This window comes from Sparus aurata, chromosome 3 (assembly GCF_900880675.1).
Source record: "Sparus aurata chromosome 3, fSpaAur1.1, whole genome shotgun sequence".
Taxonomy (NCBI): domain Eukaryota; kingdom Metazoa; phylum Chordata; class Actinopteri; order Spariformes; family Sparidae; genus Sparus; species Sparus aurata.
The window spans coordinates 8,538,935-8,560,648 of NC_044189.1; the positions used below are offsets into that span (position 1 = coordinate 8,538,935).

At 40.8% G+C, this 21,714-nt stretch overlaps 1 protein-coding gene across 4 annotated transcripts; it reads right to left on the bottom strand.

Annotated features, from left to right (window-relative positions):
- Nucleotides 1–1,853: 1,853 nt before the first annotated feature.
- thrap3b (thyroid hormone receptor associated protein 3b) lies at nt 1,854–20,692 on the bottom strand. 4 transcript variants are annotated; one of them, XM_030411943.1, is made up of 11 exons: nt 20,587–20,692; nt 12,510–12,664; nt 9,488–10,303; nt 8,170–8,763; nt 7,128–7,264; nt 6,859–6,970; nt 6,673–6,748; nt 5,870–6,051; nt 5,028–5,259; nt 4,437–4,586; nt 1,854–3,402 (listed from the first exon to the last, which is right to left on the bottom strand). In XM_030411943.1, exons 2-11 carry the CDS (start codon nt 12,629–12,631, stop codon nt 3,172–3,174), a joined length of 2,652 nt encoding a protein of 883 aa, XP_030267803.1. In that variant the 5' UTR covers nt 12,632–12,664; nt 20,587–20,692; the 3' UTR covers nt 1,854–3,171. The 4 variants fall into 4 exon arrangements, 3 of the variants coding, with proteins under 3 accessions (XP_030267803.1, XP_030267802.1, XP_030267804.1); XM_030411942.1 differs by lacking the exon at nt 20,587–20,692 and adding an exon at nt 16,177–16,551; XR_003983526.1 differs by lacking the exons at nt 1,854–3,402; nt 20,587–20,692 and adding exons at nt 4,801–4,920; nt 16,177–16,551 and having other exon boundaries at nt 4,449–4,586.
- Nucleotides 20,693–21,714: the final 1,022 nt, after the last annotated feature.

Genomic DNA, 21,714 nt, shown 5'->3' on the forward strand with positions numbered 1-21,714 from the left:
CATTGTGTGACAGCATCTGTCTGTGATCACTTCTGTCAAACAACACACTTATTTGCTTTTCTTACCGAGATTTAGATGAGAAAACTGATAGCGTCTCTGTGCTAGCCGAGAAACAGTTAGCTAGCTTAGCTTAGCTTAGCTTAGCCAAAGCGAGCTAATGTACGTACTAGCACCTATTGTGAAGTTGCCAGGCAACAGTTAGAGACTCCAGGAAAGTTACTGCTCCCGAGCAAGAAATAGTCGGGCCCGTGTAGAACCACGACATCGCGTCTCAGGTAGTTTTCAAGCAAAAGTGGTGAATATGTCTGTTGTCTATCCGTCAAATGTTACAGATTAGTTTATTTATTCGTCCTCTTTGAGGTAAACTGATTTAAAACTTGATTTGACTCACATTTTAGGAAGTTGGTTTGTAGGATTTTAGGGTCAGTCTATGAAAACGTCATTTTTTATGTCCCTAAACTTTACAGAAAAATTACACCTGAAAAACACTTTTCATACTTAAAACAACAGGTTATTTGAACAGCGGCTTCCTCTTGGGCCATCAATTCTGCATTATTTGTTTCTTAATCAGTTATTCCAAGCACCAAAGAACTAGGTTACTTGTCCCCACAGTCGTGAAAGAAAATGTTATATTTTGAGTTAAACACTATGTTTCTCTACCATTTAAAATGCAATAATGTATACATAATTATATTCTTTAAAAATATATGTATGAGAGAAAATTCCAATAAAGATTATAAAACATATAATGAAAATACATGAATTACATGATGTAGTGAGTTTTGCATGATTGACAACATGTGGTTTGATGCCCTGTAGCAGCCATTTTGTCGAATATATTTTTCATTAATGTTGTCAGTGGTGTTGAAGAGTAAAGGAAGTCAATTTTCAGACGTTTTTCTCAACAAAAAGTGGATGTTTCTGCAAAATGAACCTTTGGCATCCAAAATTAAACAATTAGCTTTATCTTTCATCAAGATTGCTCTTTATCTTCTTTTGATTATAACAATTTCAGCTCTCTGGACACATATTTGCCTCTGGAAAACGTTATCATATTTCTTAAGAAATGAATCTGTTCATTCATCATAAAAGGAGGACCATGATTATCTGGAGTCACTGAGTCAAGCTGCTCTCAGGGAGGAAGTCTCACGGTGGAGTAATCTTCCCACAGAATCTCTCCAGTCTGTTCCCAGTGCCTCTGACCCCATCACTTCCTGTGTTTCCCTCTTTCCACAGCACCCAGTAGCTTCCCTCCCAGTTCCACCTCCAACACTGCAGCTCCTTCTGTTAAAGACATGTCTGTTCAGGGCTATGAAAGAGCCATTTTTTACCTCAGTGCTACTGTAGATATTACCAATGCGAAGCTTCCCCCCCGAGTGGATCCAAGCGATGTCCCAGGAGACGGGCTATTTTCTGTTGGCTGGATTTTCCTCCTGCGTCCATGAAAAGGCTGATTATGTTACAACTGGAGTGCTTGTGTCCAGTGGGCTGAATTGGAGATTGTTGTGGGATATTCAGAGAAAACAACTCTCAATGCTGACAAAATGAGACACTCATGACCTGATGGTGTGTGTTCATTCTGTGACAAACCCATCACCAGTGTTCGGTCCTTCTTCAACTGCTCAAAACGCATATTTAACATACTTTACCACCTCAGTGTTAGTGGGTGTTCTGGATTTGATGAGAGCTTCTCATAAACATGGTTTTTAACTGAGATATGTTTTCATATAATAGCTCGTCAGATGTTTACACCTCCCTATGAGGTCTTTTGGGGTAAGACCATCAGAGCTAAAAGGTCCTCTAAGTAAATATAGACCAGTTTACAGCCAAGCTAGAAGTTACCAACACAACACTTTTATACATACTGGCTTTTAATAAGATCAGAAGAAAAAAATGATGGATATTTTTTTTACACAGACTGCAGCTGGGTATATGAGACCCCCAAACAACGATGTGAATCACAAACCATTCAACACAGTGGCCGTCTAACATCTCCACAGTCTGATCATCTCAGAGAAACACACACTCACAGATCACATCGCCCTGAATCCAAGAAAAAACTATTGAAAATTAAAAGACTTCAAAGTTCTTGAGGACAGTAAAAAAAGTTTTCAGCTTCAGATTAAAACAAAAAGAAGAAGAGAAAGTCCTACAGGTCTGTTCAGTCCATGCAGTATGTACAGTCGAGAGTGGGACGAAGCAGCACAGTGAGAGTCGCACAACTAGTTCTGCTAGTTTGTGGCAACTCTTTTTAAAAATACACACTTTTGTCACAAATGTTAAGGGTTCAGGCTCTCTCGTAGAAGACAACACTGCTGAGCTTTTTTTGAGAGAGGATACCTACAACTGTTCTACTAAAAAAAAAGGACCATAATCAGCTCTGTTCCCCAGATGTTTAGATTACAATAGTTTAGATTTTATAATAACCTTGTTCTTATTAAAAATCTAAATGATATGACAGAGAAACGGAGCCTACAAGTGTTTCTGGTGCCAATTCTTTACAATTTACACCCACACACACATAAAAATGTGTTCACTTCCTCGTGAGGTGAAAAAAGCTCAGATGTTATTCGCGACAAACACCAATCGTTCAGGGGGTTCGACAGACTTTCTTCTGAGATAATTTGACGATCGGGAGCCCTGAGCCCACGACTGATTGGTCCCGTGGAGCGATGTATGAATCAAACATTGCATGCAGTAACATTGAAGATTTATCACAGCCCCAAAACCAAACAGTAAGAAACAGGAACAATGAAATGGACATCGTCTAATGCTGCCCTACACAGACAGTTTGAGCTCTCAGAATGGGGGCTGTGCCTTCAAACATTTCACTGTATCATTATTTTCTAAGGCACAAATACATATTTTTTTCTCCCTCGAACTGTCCGAGAATATTAATCTTTGAACTTTGATGCCTCTGTGTTTTTCTCTCCCTTAAAAAAGACACAATGAAGTCGACCAGCTGCAAAAGAAATACTCACTGTCACATAAAAAGAAAAACTCTGAAATTAAATCTGACGTACGAAATTAACAAGAGTGCGCCTGTTCATTAAGTCAGTTCTGCTTCACTTTAACTGTCAGAAAACATGAAATGACTGAAGGGAAACAAAGACCAACCCCTTCAACAGCACTGTAAGCGTTCATGAACATGAAGATGATACAGCGAGTGGTTTACGGCTTCAGGGAGGAGGGGTCTCCGGGATTCTTGGGTTCTTTACGTTCTACTTCCATGTTGTCGTCACCCATCCCTCCCTCCTCTCCCCCCTGAAACATGTCGTGGGTCCACTTCGGACTGCTGCCTCCTTTACGGTAGACAAAGCGTCCTCGGCGAGCTGGGAAGGAGCTGCCGCGGCCTCTTCCACGGGTGTCCATCCAGGCTTTCTCGCCATCACGGTCATCGTGCTGAAAGGGGACAAGTCCAAGTCTTTTAGCCAGATGTTGCTCCTAATCCAACCAATAGAACTCAACTCTGAACGTACAACTTCTTGATACTTATTTTAGGGCTCGACTGAAACTGTTCTTTCAGGGCACATATGGACCTCAATTATTAGTCATCAACCTGACAAAAACAAAAAATTCCACTCCACCAATGCTTTGCAGGCAAATATATTTACTCTTTACCCCACTACATTTATTCAAAAACTTCAGGTTTGTATCATTAATACAAAATGTAAATCAAGTATATGGAGCAATATTTTAACTACATATTCTGACATTTAAATTAATTATATGCCAGCTTTGCAAAACTGTTTAAATAAATATCCAAAGTTTTAAGTTATTCCAAAACTCAGATCCCTTCTTCAGCCAAGTATACAGCCTTTACTACGGTCAAAGTTACCAAATACTTCTCAATAATTAGTGCTTTTACTAAACTGCAGTTCATGAAATTTGTGTTTTAGGGACAAAAATCCTCCATCAAGTCAAAATAATGGAAGCCTAAGTTGCTGAATGGTTCAGTCTGTCAGTCAGTAGGAAATTTACGATGTAAAACTGGACTAAAAATAATCTTTCAAAAAAGTAGTATCGCTCCAGTGAGGCTTTCCCAGTCGACATATTTCATATCTGGATGTGAATCGAAACCAAACACAAGTCAAAAGCAGAATTCGGGGGGGGAATATCCTGTGTAATTATTTTTGAAGCGTTAAACCCTTGAACACTCAGCCTTTTTCACAGCAGACATTCTGACATGTCATAGAAGGAAAAGGTGTTACTTCTAACATCAACAATGACTCTCTTCTGTTCAACTGTCCCAGTAAACCACGACCGTGTGACAGAGAGTCAGCATGAACAAAAGCAGGCCTCTGAATCTGAAGCAGATGGATTCAGCGCTCATTTATTTCATTATGACTTTATTTCTACTGTGACATGTCGGGATGACTTCAGTGAAAAAGCCTCTTTTCAGGGTACTTAATGAATGTGAAGCTTCAGAGACTCACCAGGTAATACTTCCTGCTCTTGGGCGTGTACTCAGGGTCCCACTCCTCCTCTGGAGGGCGCACTGCAGGATTTATATTGGCAGGGTTTCCATTGCTGTTGTTGCCTGGATAATTGCCCCTGTTCCATCCTCTGCCTCTCACTCTGGGGAACTGAAATCCAAACAACAGGTGGATTTAAACCTGCACTCGAGGGACAAACACACTTTCCACATTAAGATGGAAGAATACTGGATAAACATGGTTCAAGTCAGAGTCAAAACTCGACCCAGACACGACGACAGAACACACAAGTTAAAGCCATACTGATGGAAATCAGGCATTTGTTTAGTGATGAGGTGAGTTCCACTTATTTGCGCTACATTACCTTAATAAAAATCAGGTAGTGCATGGAATATGTATGATAGTGTCATCATCATTATCATCATCATCCACATTATGTTCCTTAGCATTAGGAGGAAGGAACAGAGCAGAGAAGCGTAGTCTACTGTGATGCCATTAGGACAGAAAATTGCAAGAAGATGAGATGTCAGTACCTCAGTGAAAACAGAACAAATACAGCAGAAGAGGTGAAGGAAGGCAGACAGAACTTACAAATCCACGGCCTCGGCCTCGCTCTGGGTTGTGGCCCTCGTAATCTCGAGGGGCTCTGTCTGGGGGCCCGCTGTACTCCCGTGGTGGGTAACGGGAGTGAGTGTAGCCCTCCTCCGAGTGCTCCATCCCCTCCCCCATGTACTCTTTACCTCTGAACAGTGGAGGGTAAGGGGATGGAGAGGAGGAAGAGGAGGAGGAGGAAGGAGAGCGATCCCGCTTCTTTTTACCCTTCCTGCGAGCACAAACATAGAAGATGGATGTGAGTGGCTTAAAAATACAGTTTTACGACAAAAAAGTTCTGAAGTGCAGGTTGTGGCTTATTGAGTGGTTACCATGGTTACAGGAGATATGACTGATTTTTTTCAACTCTTCCTCCTTCACACAAACAAACTCAATCTAAAATCTGAACAGATCAAAGCTTCATTCATAACGTCGACATTCAAATTGTAAATTAATTTTTTAAATGTTTTTTGTTGATTCATTTGGTTCAAACCCAGAGTTGCAGATAGAGATTAGGGTACACTGACATGATCAGTATTACCGTATTAGTAGAATTAGATTGCAGGGGCAAAGGATTGTTTCTGACTGATACTTGAGATTTTTTCCTCCTGGAAACGTTGTAAGCTTATTGCTCTATGATTTTAGAGGCACCAGTCTCCTTGCAGTGTTTGGTTGTATAAATCATACTTTAAGTGTGAAAAGAAGAAAGAGCTGTAAGGTTTTAAAGCTTGTCTCGCTCCACCATCATGTCCCCTCTAGCATAGTAACCACTCCTCTGCCACTTCTCATTTGAGGTATGAACTATATCGACCTCTAGTGGCGACACAGAGACAGTAACGTACTTGGATTTCTTGTGGTGTTTCCCAGATTTCTCAGAGGACCTCTCTCTGCTCGGCCCTCGGGAGCCTCCGGGGCTCCTGCCCCCTTCACGCTTGAAGTCTCGCTCCTTCCCAGCAAACCTCTTACGCCTTTCAATATCCAGGCGCAGGTCCATCACGTCGCCTTTGAACTTTTGACTTGGATCCTGCAGAGATGTGTGTTAGTTAGCCACGACAGCAAACGTTTGAAATTCTGATATTGGAAATTTTTGAATGAATCAATCAAGCGCACATTTTCCCACAGATTCAAAAATGCTCTGGTTCAGACAAACATGTATAAGCAATGAGTTCCTTCGTGTGGTTAAGAAATAATGTGAAGGTATTACAGATATTAGATTAAACATGACATGAATAATAAAAACTGCTAATTTCTTACAAATTCAATATAAAAGTATTTGTGGAAACCAGCAGCATGCATGTGGCTAAATAAAAGAAACATCATTTCACATTTTTTTGTGGCTTGATTTTTTTTCTTTTTAGAAAAAATACTTACAAGGTAAAGGCACTGATAAGCGTCCCTTGAGAGGCTTGGACTCAGGATCTTAATTCACTTCCTTTTAGCCTTTGCTTGGGTTCGTACATACCCAATCAATAACCATATCTCATAGGCTGGGGGGGCTTGCTTGGCACTTACAAAACACAATGGGGCTCTTTTGATTTAGAAATATGCATCCTTTGAAAGAAAAGCACAAAGCTGAACACTGCTGTTTTGGATCGTCTCAAATTTGTTTGCTCCAAATACGTCAAATTTGAAAAGGGCTGGTCACCTTGTAGCTCGTCTCGTCCATTTCGTCAAACAGCTGAGAGTGCCTCTTAAAGGCACTGGGGGAAACATCGATTCTCCTGAGAGAGGAGGGAAAGCTCTGATGTCAGTCAGCAAAGATTATGAAGAAACTGAACAATGAAAAAGATGATTAAAAGATTTTTGATCAGATATGAAATGTTTTAGATACCTGTGGATTTCTGGGCTCTTCCTTGGCTTCCTCATTTCTACCTCTGCAGCTTTTCTTTGGTACAAGGCAAACCGCTCACTTAAAGTCATGTTTGAGGATTGGAAGTGTTGAGCTGCAAATAAAGAACAAAAAACCATCATCCCACATACAACAGCAACAACAAACCAAACATAATCATGCAATGAAATGTTCACTGGTCTCATCAGTGGTCCAAGTTGTCCTCTTTTCTTGTTACCTCGAGGACAGAAGCGGCACAGATCATACTCTACCTTTGATGTAGTGGACAATGGAGACTATGTGCTGAGCAAACAGCTCAGAGGGGCTGCGACGGAGCTGTGCTGACTGAATGTGCTGGAAAATGGAACGAAACTCTGGATCTTTCTTAGTGGGATTGAGCAGAGAAGAGCTGAGAGAGGAGAAGAAGTGACGAAACATGGTTAAGACAAGATTTAAATTAAAAACCACCATGCTGGCCCAAATATAGAACAAGAGGGTCGTATTTTATCCATAACTGTGTGTTAACGTCATCATAAGTTCTTGTTTGAATGGAGCAAGCAGATAATAACTGGGGCGAAGCGTGTTTCCTACAAGGGCTGCAACAAAGGTTTTTGGGGGGAGTCATTTGGTGAGAAGGATTCCAGTATACACCACATTAAATGCTTATCAAGGGGAACTTATATATTCACTTTTAGGCCACTGAATTAAAAAAAAAAAGCTTACATCATGTTGGATAAGGTGGATTATACAACAACTAATTTCAAGTTGCTCTGTCTATTAACAGAGCATTTTATTCTGAGGTTTGTTTGAGCGAGAGCTCCTGCAACCTGGTGCAGTTTTTTAGAAAAAGTACGAGTCATAAGTTGTTCAATATTTTATGATGAACAAACAACTGTGTGTATAATGTCAATTATAGTTCCGCGATAGAAAATCGGAATCAGCAAATAAAATTGCAAACAGTGCATCTCTAGACTATTGTGAAAATGTGAAATCTTCAAATTGCTTCCATAGTTCAACCAACGGTCAGAAACCCCAAATATTTTTCATTTGCTGTCATAAATGATAAAGATAAGGAGAAACTCTAAGATTCAAGGAGCTGAAACCAGCAAACGTCACAACATTTTTGCTCGAGCAAAAGCCTTAGCTTCGTTTTTTAAAACCCTAAGAGGGTGAGGACCAATTAGTTTGAGCTGTCTTGTATCCTATAAAACTCTCTCTCTCTAAAAGTGTACAAAGAGTGAGATATGTCTTATATTCAGGCCAACACAGTAATATTGCAGTGTATATCATATGAATGACTATTTCTACACATACCTTGGCATTTCATCTAAAGAACCGATTTTGTGTTCAAATTCCTCCCTTGATGAGGACAGCCGTCGTCCAGGTGACTCATCGCGTGGAGGGAACGCTCCGGGGAACAGCGGCCGCTCCTTCTCTCTGGAAGTTGTGGGAGGGGACGGACTCCTTCTGGACTTCTCTTTCTCTTTCTTTTCCTTCTTCTTGGCCTTCTCCTCTTTCTTGGAGCTGTGCTTGCGGCTTCGGTACAGCTCCTCCTCTATGTCATCTATGGGCTCTGCCTCCTCAGCCTCTCTCCGGTTTTTCTCTTTAAGCGTCGGGTAGGACGTCGGATAGCTCGGCTCATCACCCCATTTACCGAAAATGTCCCGAGCAGTGAGGGTGGTTTTGACCTCACCGTCCTCCTCCATGTCCCTCTCTTTCAGCCCATGAGACTTGAGGAACTCCTCTTCTCCAGCGTCAAAGAAAGGCAGGGTCTTGTCTTCCTTGGAGTCGCTGAAAGACGAGATGTTGAAAAGGTCTCCAGACTTGCTTCCCTTCTCTCGCTCTCTGTCCGCGGTGCCCTGCTCCTTTTCAGCAGCCTGTTTTTTGTTTTTATTCTCAGCCAAGAACCTGAAATAGAGGAAACAAATTAAGCCTTAGTACCTGCAAAGTTAGGTACACCACTAATAGGGTATCTTAATAATAATGTTCTATGGACCTAGATGAGCAAAGCAAGAGGGAAAAACAAGACACAAGTTCGACATATTTCAAAAACTGAAAAAGAAAGTGTAAAACACATCAGGGATGGGCATGCAGGCAATTTCATTACTTTTAAACCCATCCTGGCCTTGAAAATCAAAAATTCAAGCACTTCCAAATGATGGAAGTTCACCTTGAAAAGGCATATTTATATGAAAAATAGCAGTTTTTCAATAAACAACTATGTCTTCTTCAAAATTCAGCCTCCTCGATTTCCCCATGCACATAAATTCCTCAGATTTATTCCTGTTATTAATCTCTATCTTGATCATTTAAAAAAAAATCTATCAATAAAAGCCCGTCCCTAATGCAAACAGTACAGACCAGGGTTCAAATTGCAATAATTATACTCACGTACCAACCACCGTCTCAAACAACTTCCTCTCAGTGCACAGAAAAGGACAAGAGCCGGCTACATTTTCAATGCACTTAAAATCAGGAGTCTTATCTTTTCCTTTTTAACCTGTATTCTTCCAAGGAGCTTTGAAAAAAGGCTAAACATGTTTGAAAGAAAAATAAGGTTCATAATTTGTTAGGAAAATCAAAAAAGAAAATAATTCAATTACATTAAAATAAGTTAAAAAAGGTAACATACTTTTTGAAGGCGGCAGAGATCATAGTTTTATCTCCACCTTTGGCGTCTTCCTTTGAGAAGAAGCCGAAGCCGCTGAAGGAGGCAGTTTGTCCCGACATTGTGGGGCTCTTTGCTGGAGGGGACACGGTGCCAATGGTTTTCCACAGAGGACCGCCGCTCCCGGGCCCTTTGCCATCATCGGAAGGATCCTCCTTCTTAATGTCTGGGCTGGTTCGTTTAGGACTGGTGTCGTAGTCAATCCATTTACCTCCCGACACCTTCTCGATGGCGCTGCCTTCTGCTACCTGACCTGGCTTCTCTGTTTGACCTTCTGCTAACTTGTCCTTTGTATCTTTGGGGCCAGGCTTGCCCTTGCTGCTGCGATGACGTGGCGAAGATGATCGGGACCGCGAGGAGTAGCTGGAGTGCCTGGAGCGTCGAGACCCCCTTGAAGACGAGCGGTCAGAGTAGCGGGAGCGGCTCCGGCTGCCTGAGCGCTTCTTAGGTGTGCGTGAACGTGAGCGCCCCCTCCTCGGGCTGTGTGAGTGGTGGTCCTGGTCATGGTGGCGATCGTGCCACCCTCCTCCACCTCCACCACCACCACCACCACCACCACCACCACCCTGCCAATTCGACTTGTAGCCATAGCCGCCACCTCCTCCCCTGTTCTGGTAATGGCCGCGTTGGTAATAGCCTCGGTTTCTGCCACGGTAGTGGAAGGGCCTCCGGTAGCCGCGGTTGTAGCCTCTGAACCCTCCTCTGTTGTTCTGATAGTCCCTGGTAGGATAGTTTCTGTAGGACGGAGAGTGGGAACGAGAGCGGGAACGAGACCTAGAACTGGATGAGAGAGAGAAGATAGAAAAAGAAAAGAAAGTCAGTGAGGGCAAAGCATGTGGTGTAACCCTAGACACAACGTTCAACCTTTCAAGTCAAGAACCACTCAGTCTTCACATTTAAGCAACAGATGGTAGCCATAACCGACTCTCTTGTGAGGAACGCTCCATCAATGAAAGGTCAAGGACAGACGACATCAGCTGACTGTGAACACCACACTAAAACCAGTCACAACATTGATTAAGCTAGACCTTGATATGAGAGTTTCTTTGTCAGACTGTTTTATTCGAGGTCAGGAATGAACCTTGAAGCAATTTTTCTCTCACTTTAAGCTGACATAAAAAATGAAAATGAATTTCTTTATTCAGACACAATTGTGAAAGGCTAGTCTTCCAGATATGCTGCATAACAACAGACCATCAATGAATGCCCTTCGTTTTGGGATTTCCCAGAATTTATGTTTGTACAAAAACCACTAATAGATATGACTGAAAGGATAAAGAACAATTGTATATATGAGCTAGTGTCTTAGCGATTTATGCTGAAACAATTCCTTTATGAAGGGATTAGTCTTTTGACAATAACAACTTCAACTCATTGATTAATAGTCGGCCATTTTTCAGCAAAACTATCAGACACTTAGTGAAACTATTAAAATGTCCAAAATGTTAGGACTGATAATTCAATTGTCTGACCAGCAAACTCAAAACAGCACCGTCTCACTCTTTTACTGTAGTAACCTTTGAGATTTAAATTTGATTCTACCTACCTACCTATCTACCTATCTTTCTGTTTTTGTTGAGGTTTACACAATGTCCCCTGATGGTCTTAAGACATATTTTGGCATTCTTGACAAGAAACAAGACCTACTAGAGACGACTACTGCTGTCCATCTGATTATCACATCAGCAGGGGGCAGCGTAAGCTCAGTCTTGCATCTCCACTCCACACAGCCTGCTCGCCCTTACTATCTTTTAGTCTGTGAGTTTTTTTCATTTATTAGGTCATTAAGTGACATAAATGTAAACAAAAAACATGTTTAAATGTGATTCCATATGGAGACAAAAGGCACGCTGACATCATATCTGCAACTTAAAAATCCAATCCATAAAACAGCAAACTGTAGCTTCACTTCTGAGAGACTATACGTCATTTCCAGTTAGCAGACCAAATAAACACACAATCTTTGGTGGAAAGCAGCATGTAAATTCATGGATTTCAGGAACGTGTGACATTCACATAACAATATTAACCCCGTACATGTCCTGATGGGCAGTGAAGTCACAGACAAAACCATCATAATCAAACTATATTCATCAAAAAAATAATTTCTCTGCTTACCCCCGAGACCTTTTCATTGGAACAGAGCTGTTCTAGACGAGGCTGTGGTACAAATAAAATACTGTGAACTCCCACAAGCAGGACAGCCTGTCTCGCCTTAATGTTTATGCCCAGCGAAGGTTACTCCCAGGACACAACCTGCTCTAATCCACACAGTGAAGAGGATGTGGAGGGGGAGGGAGACACAGCGAGGCCCAGAGTACTTGCTCTCTATTCCCCTTTTCCTTGGACAATCATTGACATGCAGTGAAGCAATGCACTTCAAGGAAAAAAAATCCACTCCAACAGCACACCGTCTGTTAAGTGCTCAACCTTTGAGCTTCAAACAGAAGCACACAGTTTTGTGTAAACGAGGCAGCTGGTGTGGGATGCACTCCCTTATTTACATAAAACATCATACTGGGCATGTTGGTTGACAGAAAGTGTAACACGTCATCAATACAAATGATAGCTCTTCCTGAAAAGAATGGAAAGACAAGCTGATGCAAATTGTTTCTCCCACGCAGGAAAAGGGTATGCAAATCGAGAACAAACCTAGAATGAATATGGCCCAGTCAAAGAACAGTTAGGAACTGACTTCAGATAAAAATTTGAGATTAATAAGAATTAACTGAAAATAACTCTGAGCATGGTTCACACAATATTAATTCTCTGGAAATTAACTCCCAATTTAGTCAAAAATATTTATTACAGAGTGCCATCTACTCTTTGCAGCTGCTCTATAATCACTACACAAATTTGTCTTCCTAAACATCCTAAAATTCAAGCTCCATAAGTCAAACCCTGCTGAATACACACACAAAACAGTAACAATGCTGTAATGACAGTTGGTTTAATGTCAGAATAAGAATAAAATCTCTGGATTTACCTATAGCGACGTTTTCTGGATCTTGAACGAGAGTGGCTTCTGGAGTGAGATCTCGAGTAAGATCTGGATCTGGATCTTGATCTGGAGCGGGACCGAGCTGGAGAACCTGGAGCCTTTGACATCTTCGCACTTAAGCCAGTAAAACTTGTTCTTTCCTTAAAAAAAAAGAGGAAGAAAAAGAAAAAAAATTTATTGGTCGCACAAATGGGGAAATTTGTGCACAAACTTGTGCATCACAGCAACCAAAGGACAGTTCAATATAACAATAAACTGATACCAAAGATCATGGTGAGCAATTATGCAATTAATTTCTTTAAATCCACTGTATCCATGAGGATTGTCCGGCTACATCTTTCCATATCTTCAAACTTTGTTTTAGTGCTTTGTCAGCGCTTGAGAAATGTCTGGCTCAGCCCATTATCCTTCTGGTATCGGGGGAAAATACTAAGCCTTGTTTTTATTTCTTTAAACCAATCACAATCGTCTTGGGTGGTGCAAAGCCCAGAATGCAGTGAAGGTGCCCATGCAAAACACTGAGCTGAAATAGTCTGCCAATGGAGGGCTTATACCAACAGCCTCTTTCCTGCGTGTCAGTCTAGCCCGGGACTGTACAGAGTACATTACTCCTTGTTGACCGTCATCAAGACCCCGCGCTGCCCCTGAAGCCCCACACGACCTCAAACTGTCAGGGAAACACGATAGCACCCAGAGGCCACCAGGTTAGCATGAAACTGCAGAAATCAGCTGGAGCAGCATGTAAACATCTACACATGAGCAACGTTGGATGTGAGACAGGCTTAGCTTCTCTGCACCTAGATGTGAAGGCTGTTGCTCTAAAGGAGTATAGCTGGCTCAACATCAGACACAATTCTAATTAGATTAGAGCAGCTGTGACATGTTGACCCTTGTAAAAAATTAACCCAACGCATGTGATAAGATTCTGAGAATTAACAGCAAAATTATCCAACAAGTCTAGTTAGAGCTAAACTATCGGCTCTGCCATATCAGTGTAAAATACTGTACCATCTTTGGGTCGGGCGCCACCGCCTCGCCTCTCATTTCCTGTCATCTCCCTCCTCTTGCAATCTCAAAATATACACAGCCTATTGCAGATAAGTATACAAATAAGAATATAAAGGGGGACAAACACAATCCTATTTTTTTAATCTGAAAATCATCAATACCATCATGATTAGTTCAAGCAAACTTAATACAACCGTTCCCCAGGTTCTTATTACAATTCCTGACAGTTCTGACCTTAAAAAAAGCACACAAGAGACACAACAAGGCAAATTAAAGCATTCATAGGTACCACTGGCTTTTTGTTAAGAAAAAGTGTCCAAAACTTGATATCTTCCACTGAGTAACTGCTTACCATTTCACAGCTCCATTATACCATTCTGTGTTTTTTCTTTTTAGATAAAATTCAACTCAGAGGTAAGAAAACATTGCTTCAGTTGAGTGACCTTGAGCTCCAGGCAAACCAGTGAGTAAACACTGACCGAAAATGACGATCTCAAAAGCTCTAATATCTGATGTGTTTACTTAAGGAGAGAACTCATCTCTTCGAATAAGAGTGGTAGAAACACTGAATCTCCTAGAAATTAAACGCAGATTGGCATGAAGATAAGTGGCTGAGATGGGGGACGGTTTTTGTTCATGTGAAACACAACACATTAATATTTTGTGCTCCGATGACAAGCTGAATTCTGTGTGTAGTTTCCTGTACACACTACAAAAACTCAAAAATAACAATCTCACAATTGAAAAAGGCAATCAGAGAGTACAACATCACATCACTTATTTCCATTCATGTGATCTGCTCCAATTAAGGAAAGTATTCATATTAAATTTACCAGGCTTTTTTTTTATTTTGACAGATGAAATGGAGCAACATTTGTCTATCTTGCAGACATTCATTTACCCAAACATTAAAGTGAAGCCTCAAATTATTTTTTCTCTTCATGAATCTCTTCAACAAAATGAAAATCAGAGAATCAGTCTCTTACAAAGCAGCAGCCCTGGAGCAGGTTGTCGCTTGACTGCAGTCCAGCAAGGAGATTGTTTTTATATCCACAAGGACGTCTTACTGATGAAAAGGCAGCGCTGACGTCAATCAGCCACTCTAATGGTCAGGTCATAGTCTGAAGTATTTTGTTCAAGATTCCCTTTGCGAACAAAAATGAAATGCACAATTGGGGAAAACAGGGGGTTTTATTACATGTTTTGGACTGCCTTTTTTCTGTCATGTTTGAAGGGACAACAGTTGCTATGTGCCAAACAATGGTTGCTACGCATGCATACAGGGTTTCAGGATACTTGACACCGAGGCCAATCTGGGGCACAAAAGGCCCTAAATGCCATTCTGCTGAACCTCAAACTTTAAGTGCACATGATTGCGACAAGTTATACTTCTTTGCATGCCTTGGTTCCCCTGATTTTTAGGTGTCTAAGCCACTTAAATCCTATGTTAAATCTGCCTCTTTGCTAATCATTAAATTCTCATCAATCAGGTGAGAGTTGTGCAAAGAGAGAGTTGCCTATTAATAAGTGGTATGGTCCAAATGAGGCATTTGAGAGTTTGTATTCATAGCATCATCTCTGATTTTTCTGCTCGTCTCTGAAAAAGGGCCCTGCAGACTTCACGAATGCCCTGAATAATAATTACACAGAGGTGCATCAGTGAGTTTACATTCACTGCATTCACCAGACTACTGTGTGCTACCAAAGGTGAGCCGTCTCTCGCTATTCAAAACCAAACAGGAAGTGAAACTTAGCATGAACAATTTGGAGTTTCTCCATTTTAATCATGCTGTCTCTGACCATAATGAAGGCGCCGTGTACCGCACGACTCCCAGCAAACATCTCATACAACTACAGTTGACGTGGACAAACATGCAAATAAGACTTGTTGTAGAACTGGCTCTAGTTTAGGCTGAATCGTAGTCAGGGTGGTTGGGTGGGCTGGTGTTAACTGAACATCCAACCACAGATAGCGGGGACATGTGTGTGAAAACTGCAAACAGGAAAGGCCTCTGACAGCAGCCACTAAACTGGTTTATAGTGGCTCATGTCAAATGTGGCTCAAAATGAGTATTTAGATGATGATGAAGTCTTGAAACTGCACAGTGATTCATGTCTGTTATAGCATAACCCTTTTCCTCCAACATGTAACATTAGACAGCTGTTTAATACAACTATTGCATGTGTATTCAACCCAAAAATAACTTTCCCCTACTAGTCAGGGGGGGAACATTTCACTAGCACCATTCACACTGTGTTTACTGCCAATTTCTCTTGTTTATTTAGTTAAATTCGTTAATAATCACTAATTAAGGCTGTATGCTAAGGGGCAACATATTATAAGGTTACTAATGCACTGCAGAGAAATACAGCCACTGAGTAACACGTGAATAGCAAACACACAGATATAAATAACTACAGATAAAATAATCTCAACAATATTTAGTTTTGCCAAAAGGTGCAGCCGCAAGGACACACGACACAACCATGTTAATCAATCCTGAAGACCAATAAAACTGACCTATTGATAAGGCTCCTGAAAGCACTGACGTTAACGACATGCTAGACATATACGTGCTCATTCTTTAACCGTTAAAACTTAAACTTTCGGCTGAGCTACAAAACAAAACTAAGTTGCATTTACCTTTTCGCCGTGGTCACAAGACTGGACGAGGGTCGTTTTTGTTAACAACCGTTGGCAGAAGCGGAGCAGACTTTGAGGCCAAGCTGTCTGGTCGTCTGGTCCCTCCTTCCTGGTTTTACTGTACGCACCGAAGCGGATGTTAGCAACTTAGCTACAGCCTAGCTAGTTAGCAGCTAGCAACACTTACGGACACAACGTGCCTATACAAGAGGCAGTGTGTTCGAGTAATTGTATCACGCCACCTTTAACGTATTTGAATTTACTTCCCAACTGTCTTAAATGACAGTTTTTAAAGACATCTGAGATTTAACGGTAAGTTGGCCTGGCTAACGATCGACAGAAACTGTTAGCTAACGAGCGTTACGCTCAAATCACGCGAGACTTTGTGTGATTTAGTGTAGATGTCCAGGGGGAAAGGGTCAGGTTTCTTCAGCAGAGTCTAGAGCTCATTATCTCGCCTATTTCTGTATTTATTCTCGCTGTACCACCTGTGGCCCTGGCACATAGCAGGATTATTGTCCCCCGGGGCAAAACATAAGGAAAGGCAAGTTTATTTGTATAGCACAAATCAGACACAAGGCAACTCAAAGTGCTTTACAAGGGGCAAGAAATTACATTAAAACACATTAAAAGTGGCTTTCAGAATACATTAAAAACAAGTAGGAAGACATCAAGTAACAAAACATTAAAACAATTTAAAAATAGAATAGGTTTTAAAGTGACAAGACTGAAAAATAAAAGTCACAGTGCAGTTCAAAGGCTGAATATGGCTTCAATTAAAGACTGTGGCTAACAGAAAAGGTCTTCAGTCATGATTTAAAAAAGGGGAGAGATGAAGCCAACCTGCTGTTTCTGGGAGTTTGTTACAGATATATGGCGTATAATAACTGACTGACAGAAACATAAGCTGCCTGGCCCCTGTGAAGTCCCTGTTCTCCACCCCTTCTGCGCATCTGTCTAAAAACAAATGACTTGCAGGCCTAAATATGCATTGATGTGCACACAATATCTGACATATTGATGGTCCATAAACCTACATTTTGATAAAGGGCCTCTATTAGTCTATTAGAAGTGACAATTAACCTGAAAATCTCTCCTGTTGCAAAGTCAAAGACTTAATATTTAGTATTTGCAGTCAAATGTCTGTTTTTATAATAATTTGCATATATTTCCTGTATTTCTACTTAATACAGTACAGTTGATTTGGAGAATAAATGTTAATCAGAAGGGAAATATCTTCTCTAACCGAATTCTTTTTACACCTAAACAAAGAAAATAAACAAGTTGTCTGTCTTCATTTTTGTTGCCACCTTTCTTGCCTCAAACAGTCTGGGGACCGTATTCTCCTCTGAGAACAGCTTGTTTATTCAGATATAGAGAAAAAAAAAAAGTTTGTATTATTCCCTCATTAATATTGTTAAATTCTCCAAAAACGTAGGCACCGGGTTTTATAGGAGGAAGAAGAATGTGTTGAATTTAAAAAAAAAAAAGAAAAAAAAGTGATATCTCTGGTTCTGCTGTATTGATTTTGATCTTCTTCTTTTTTAAAATCAGATTACATGCAGCTTTATGCATAAAATGAACGGACTGACCCTTTAAGGCATGTCCGTTGGTAATGTGTATTAATGGTTCATATTCTGATATTCAAACAAACTGCAAGCCAGTGAACCTACCATCAAGAATCGCAGACTTGTTAGCTGATGATCAAAGAACGAACTGCATTTTTTTGTCTTTATTGTTATTCCTCATGTTTCAGAATTACTTTTGAAAACACTTGCATCTAACTTTTCTACACAATTCTAAAATATGATTGTATATTTTATGGTTTATTTGTGATATGTACAAACATTGATGATGTATTAATGATGACAACTCTTCTGAGAGAAGAAACTCTTGCAAAAAGAGGTTTATAAAACATGTTTTAGTTGAAAATATGACTATCAGTGAATGGATGAGTCCTTTGATTTGTCCTTGTAAATAAATAAATGCATTGGAAATACTTGTATCTAGCATCAGTGTCACAACAGATCATTCATCAGTAACTGTTTACAGTCTCCTAGCATCCCCAAATAAACAGCTGTGTTCTGGCTTGAAGTCTGTCGTTAGTGCCTGGTGCTGTTTGTAGTACTGTGCTCTATTTTTATCAGACTGTAAGCCTCATAACGCCTCCTATCGCACACACAGATTCCATCCTTAACACCTCTCAGGGCTCACTTGGCCTCGGCCGAACACAAATACACTCGTTGCTTATTAAAGTTATATTCTGTGGCGGCTCGCTGGCTTGTTTTTCTGTTGAATATAAGTCAGCAGTGAATAAATAACAGATCTGTCACAAAGACATCCCTCGAGGAGATCCTCTTGAGGAGACTAGTCAGTGTGTCTGTTACACACTGAGGGAGGTGCAGAAATTGTTTCTCCAACATAGAGAAATTGAAACATTACAGATAAGAGTCCAGACTGGATTACTGGCTTCTTTTGCCGCCTGCATCTTCTCGGTCGGTTGTGCACCACCTGTTGACCTCAGGGAACGTTTAAATCCCCCACAGTGAGGAGCAAACCAATCCTGAACAACCATACTGGAGAGCTGCAACATTTGGTTCATTGTTCACTGAGTGTTTGACGTTGTTTCCTTATTACTCCCATTTTTAATCTCCCTTGTACGTAGACAGTCTGTCAGGTGCTAAACAACATTGTCAGTGGTCCTGGAGGAATCACACCGGCTACCGATCCATTACAGAATTAATTTGAATCCCTACAGTCTGGCTCCACTTTACCTCTCAGAACTCCTAACACTTTATTCTGCTACAAGACTCCTGAAACCAGAGAATTAAAGTCGTTATTAGTTCAAGGGTCCAGCTTTAAAACAAAGAGGGATAAGGCCTTCACAGTTTTAACTGCAACACTTTAAAAAGTACTTGGATAACGTCTGTTTTAAGGGTTTTAATATTGCTCTTTTATACTTTGTTTGACTGTTTTATGTTTCTTGTTAAACTGCTCTTAAATTCTCTGTTTTTATTGCATTTCATTATTATTATTTACTATTTTGGGGGGAAATTAGTTAGGGATTTAAATAATACGACAAGAGTGAATAAACATAAAATGTATAAAGTACTAAAAAATAAAGTGCTGAAAATATAAAAATAACTGGAGACAAACATGTACACACTGCTACTAACTGTAGCTGCCGCTAGCGAATTAGCTGAGTTAGTCGTGCAGTTAGCGGTCAAGACTGGGAGCTCAGAGCACCGGAGCTTTAGACCTGCTGGTTCACCTGCTAACTTCAGTAGATATCTCTGCAACATAATACATGTTATAATGTGATAACTGACCCTTTTTGTTCAACTCAAAGTCGAACACGTTGCACCTGTTAATCACCTGACATTGAACTATTTCATCGTGAAAAAAAGGAAAAACATTCACATTTTGACCATGCACGTGTTGCCAGAGAGGGCTGACCTTTAAATCATCCCATTCAAAAACCAAACATGAGCCCTGAAAGCAAGATTTCAGCTCTTTTTCATTTCATCCAGTCCACATCCTGCACAAAGACCTGGTTTGAATTCTGACAGCTCCTTGCGGCACGCAGCGATCAAATCGCCCCTCGTTGACCTTCCATCAAGCTATGCAAACAGTTCCTACTCACTGTCATTTTCCCTTGCAGCACAGGTGTCGGATGCTCGGGCATGCCAAAGTTAAAATTAACCCCTGACAAATCTCTGCCTTGACCACAATATGGTACCACACATGGCTCCTTGTCTGTCAGTCACTGTTACGAGCTGTTTATGGTCTCGCTGGAGGCTCGAATTCCAAGAGGCAGAGGACGACTTGAGCAGTGAGATCAGCAGATGAAAGTGAAGTAAAAGTCAGTAAGATTAAAGAGACTGTACGCTTGTTTTCTCCCTGCAACATGAAGCTTGTGGAGCTTTTTGTGTCATCATTCAAAATAGAGCAAACGAGGAAGAAGTAAAAATAAGAAGAAGGCCATCACAGCCTGAGTCCATCTAAAGAACAACAAAAAGGTCCAAAATATCACCTTTTATTTATCATCGTATGTAATTTTTTATATATTTACCTGACAATAGGTCAGATGTTCATTCTGGCTTTGTTTACCAGCTTCTCCAGTCTTTACTGTAAGTACAGCAATTGACTCTTTCCTCATTTTAAAGCAAAAATATTGAAAATTCAAGACTTGAAAAAGTCTCGCACTAACAAGAAAACGGGAAGAATGTATTGTATCAGTATTTCATTAATTGATCCAATTTTATTCCTGCTTCTCTTAAATGAACCATGTCAGCATGATTCAATCAACAAAGAATAAAGATGCAAAATGAGACAATAGACTCTACATGTCATTTTGATTCTCAAGATATAAAAACAGAGGTGTAACAAACATGTAAAGATGAGGCTCACCTTGCAGGGGAGAGTGAAAGTGCCTCGAAAAGCAGAGAGGAGCGACACGTCTCCTCGTCCTCGTTTATAGAAACGTGTGGTGGAGACGGGTGTTGAGAAGCTTCTTGCAACCAACAGTCTGACAACCACTTGGTGAAATCACATCTGAATTATAAATAGTTCCCTCTCTGGAGGCCTTTTCAGTGATGTTGTTTGAAGGAAGCTGCCTGATGATCTGAGTTAAGAGTGAGTATTGTGCCTGCAGGGTGTGCTAACGCTTCTGAAATGGAAAACGTAGAGAGGTTCAAATGTTCAACATCATTTATGACAGTGACCTCGTGCCTCGTCTGTGATGTGAAGGATGGGCAGGTTGAATCATTGAGCTACACGACGGCTTGGCATTTGCATCCTGTTGCTTTTGGCTGGAGTCCAGAGTGAATTCATGTCAGCGCTCGCTCACTGAGCCTCTGTATCGTAATTCTTTCAGGCTGCTATCTCGGGTTCCACATTGATTGGGCAGTAAAACCACCAGACCAATGTGGGACCAGAGATAGCAGCATGAAAGACGCTAAAGGTCCTGCGTCTATATAACCTCCAGCTGTGGCATATGAACATTAACATGAAAAGAGAAGTTCCAGAAGTTACGTAATTTCTATTTGAATGATCTGTATCAGCATGTGTGTCTGTACTGACGATCTAAGACCAAGTTTACTAAAATTAGAGCTGCTGCTGCTGTGCTAGCAGCTTTGTGAGGCTGTATCCAGGCACAGCGGTTCACCCGAAAATAAAAAATCAATCATCATCCGCACAAGCTCGTGCTGATTGAAAGTCACGTGAAGTCTGCTGCCAGACCTCCATAAGAGACTACAATCCATATAACAGTTGTCGAGACATTTCAGTCGAACACAGATGTAGTATCGGTTCTGAGCAGAAAACTCTTGGGTTCACCGTCTGGGCACCATGAATGTCCGTCTGATAGATGTTGTCATATTATATATTCTATATATATGTTGTTTGCTGATAGAGAAACATTTAACCTGCTGGTGGTGCTTGAGAAAAGTCAGGGGATCACAAACTTCAGTAGGATTCATCATCAGGGAACCATGAATCTCTGCACCAAGTTTTATGACAATTCAACCAAGTTGAGTT

Bases quoted from the DNA above. Each gene is read 5' to 3' on its own strand.
- thrap3b (XM_030411943.1), bottom strand. From the start codon at position 12,631: ATGTCAAAGGCTCCAGGTTCTCCAGCTCGGTCCCGCTCCAGATCAAGA. The intron at 10,304-12,509 runs GTAAATCCAGAG...TCTCTCATCCAG, and splicing joins TCCAGAAAACGTCGCTATAG to TTCTAGGTCTCGTTCCCGCT. The intron at 6,052-6,672 runs GTGACCAGCCCT...ACATCTCTGCAG, and splicing joins TGGACGAGACGAGCTACAAG to GATCCAAGTCAAAAGTTCAA.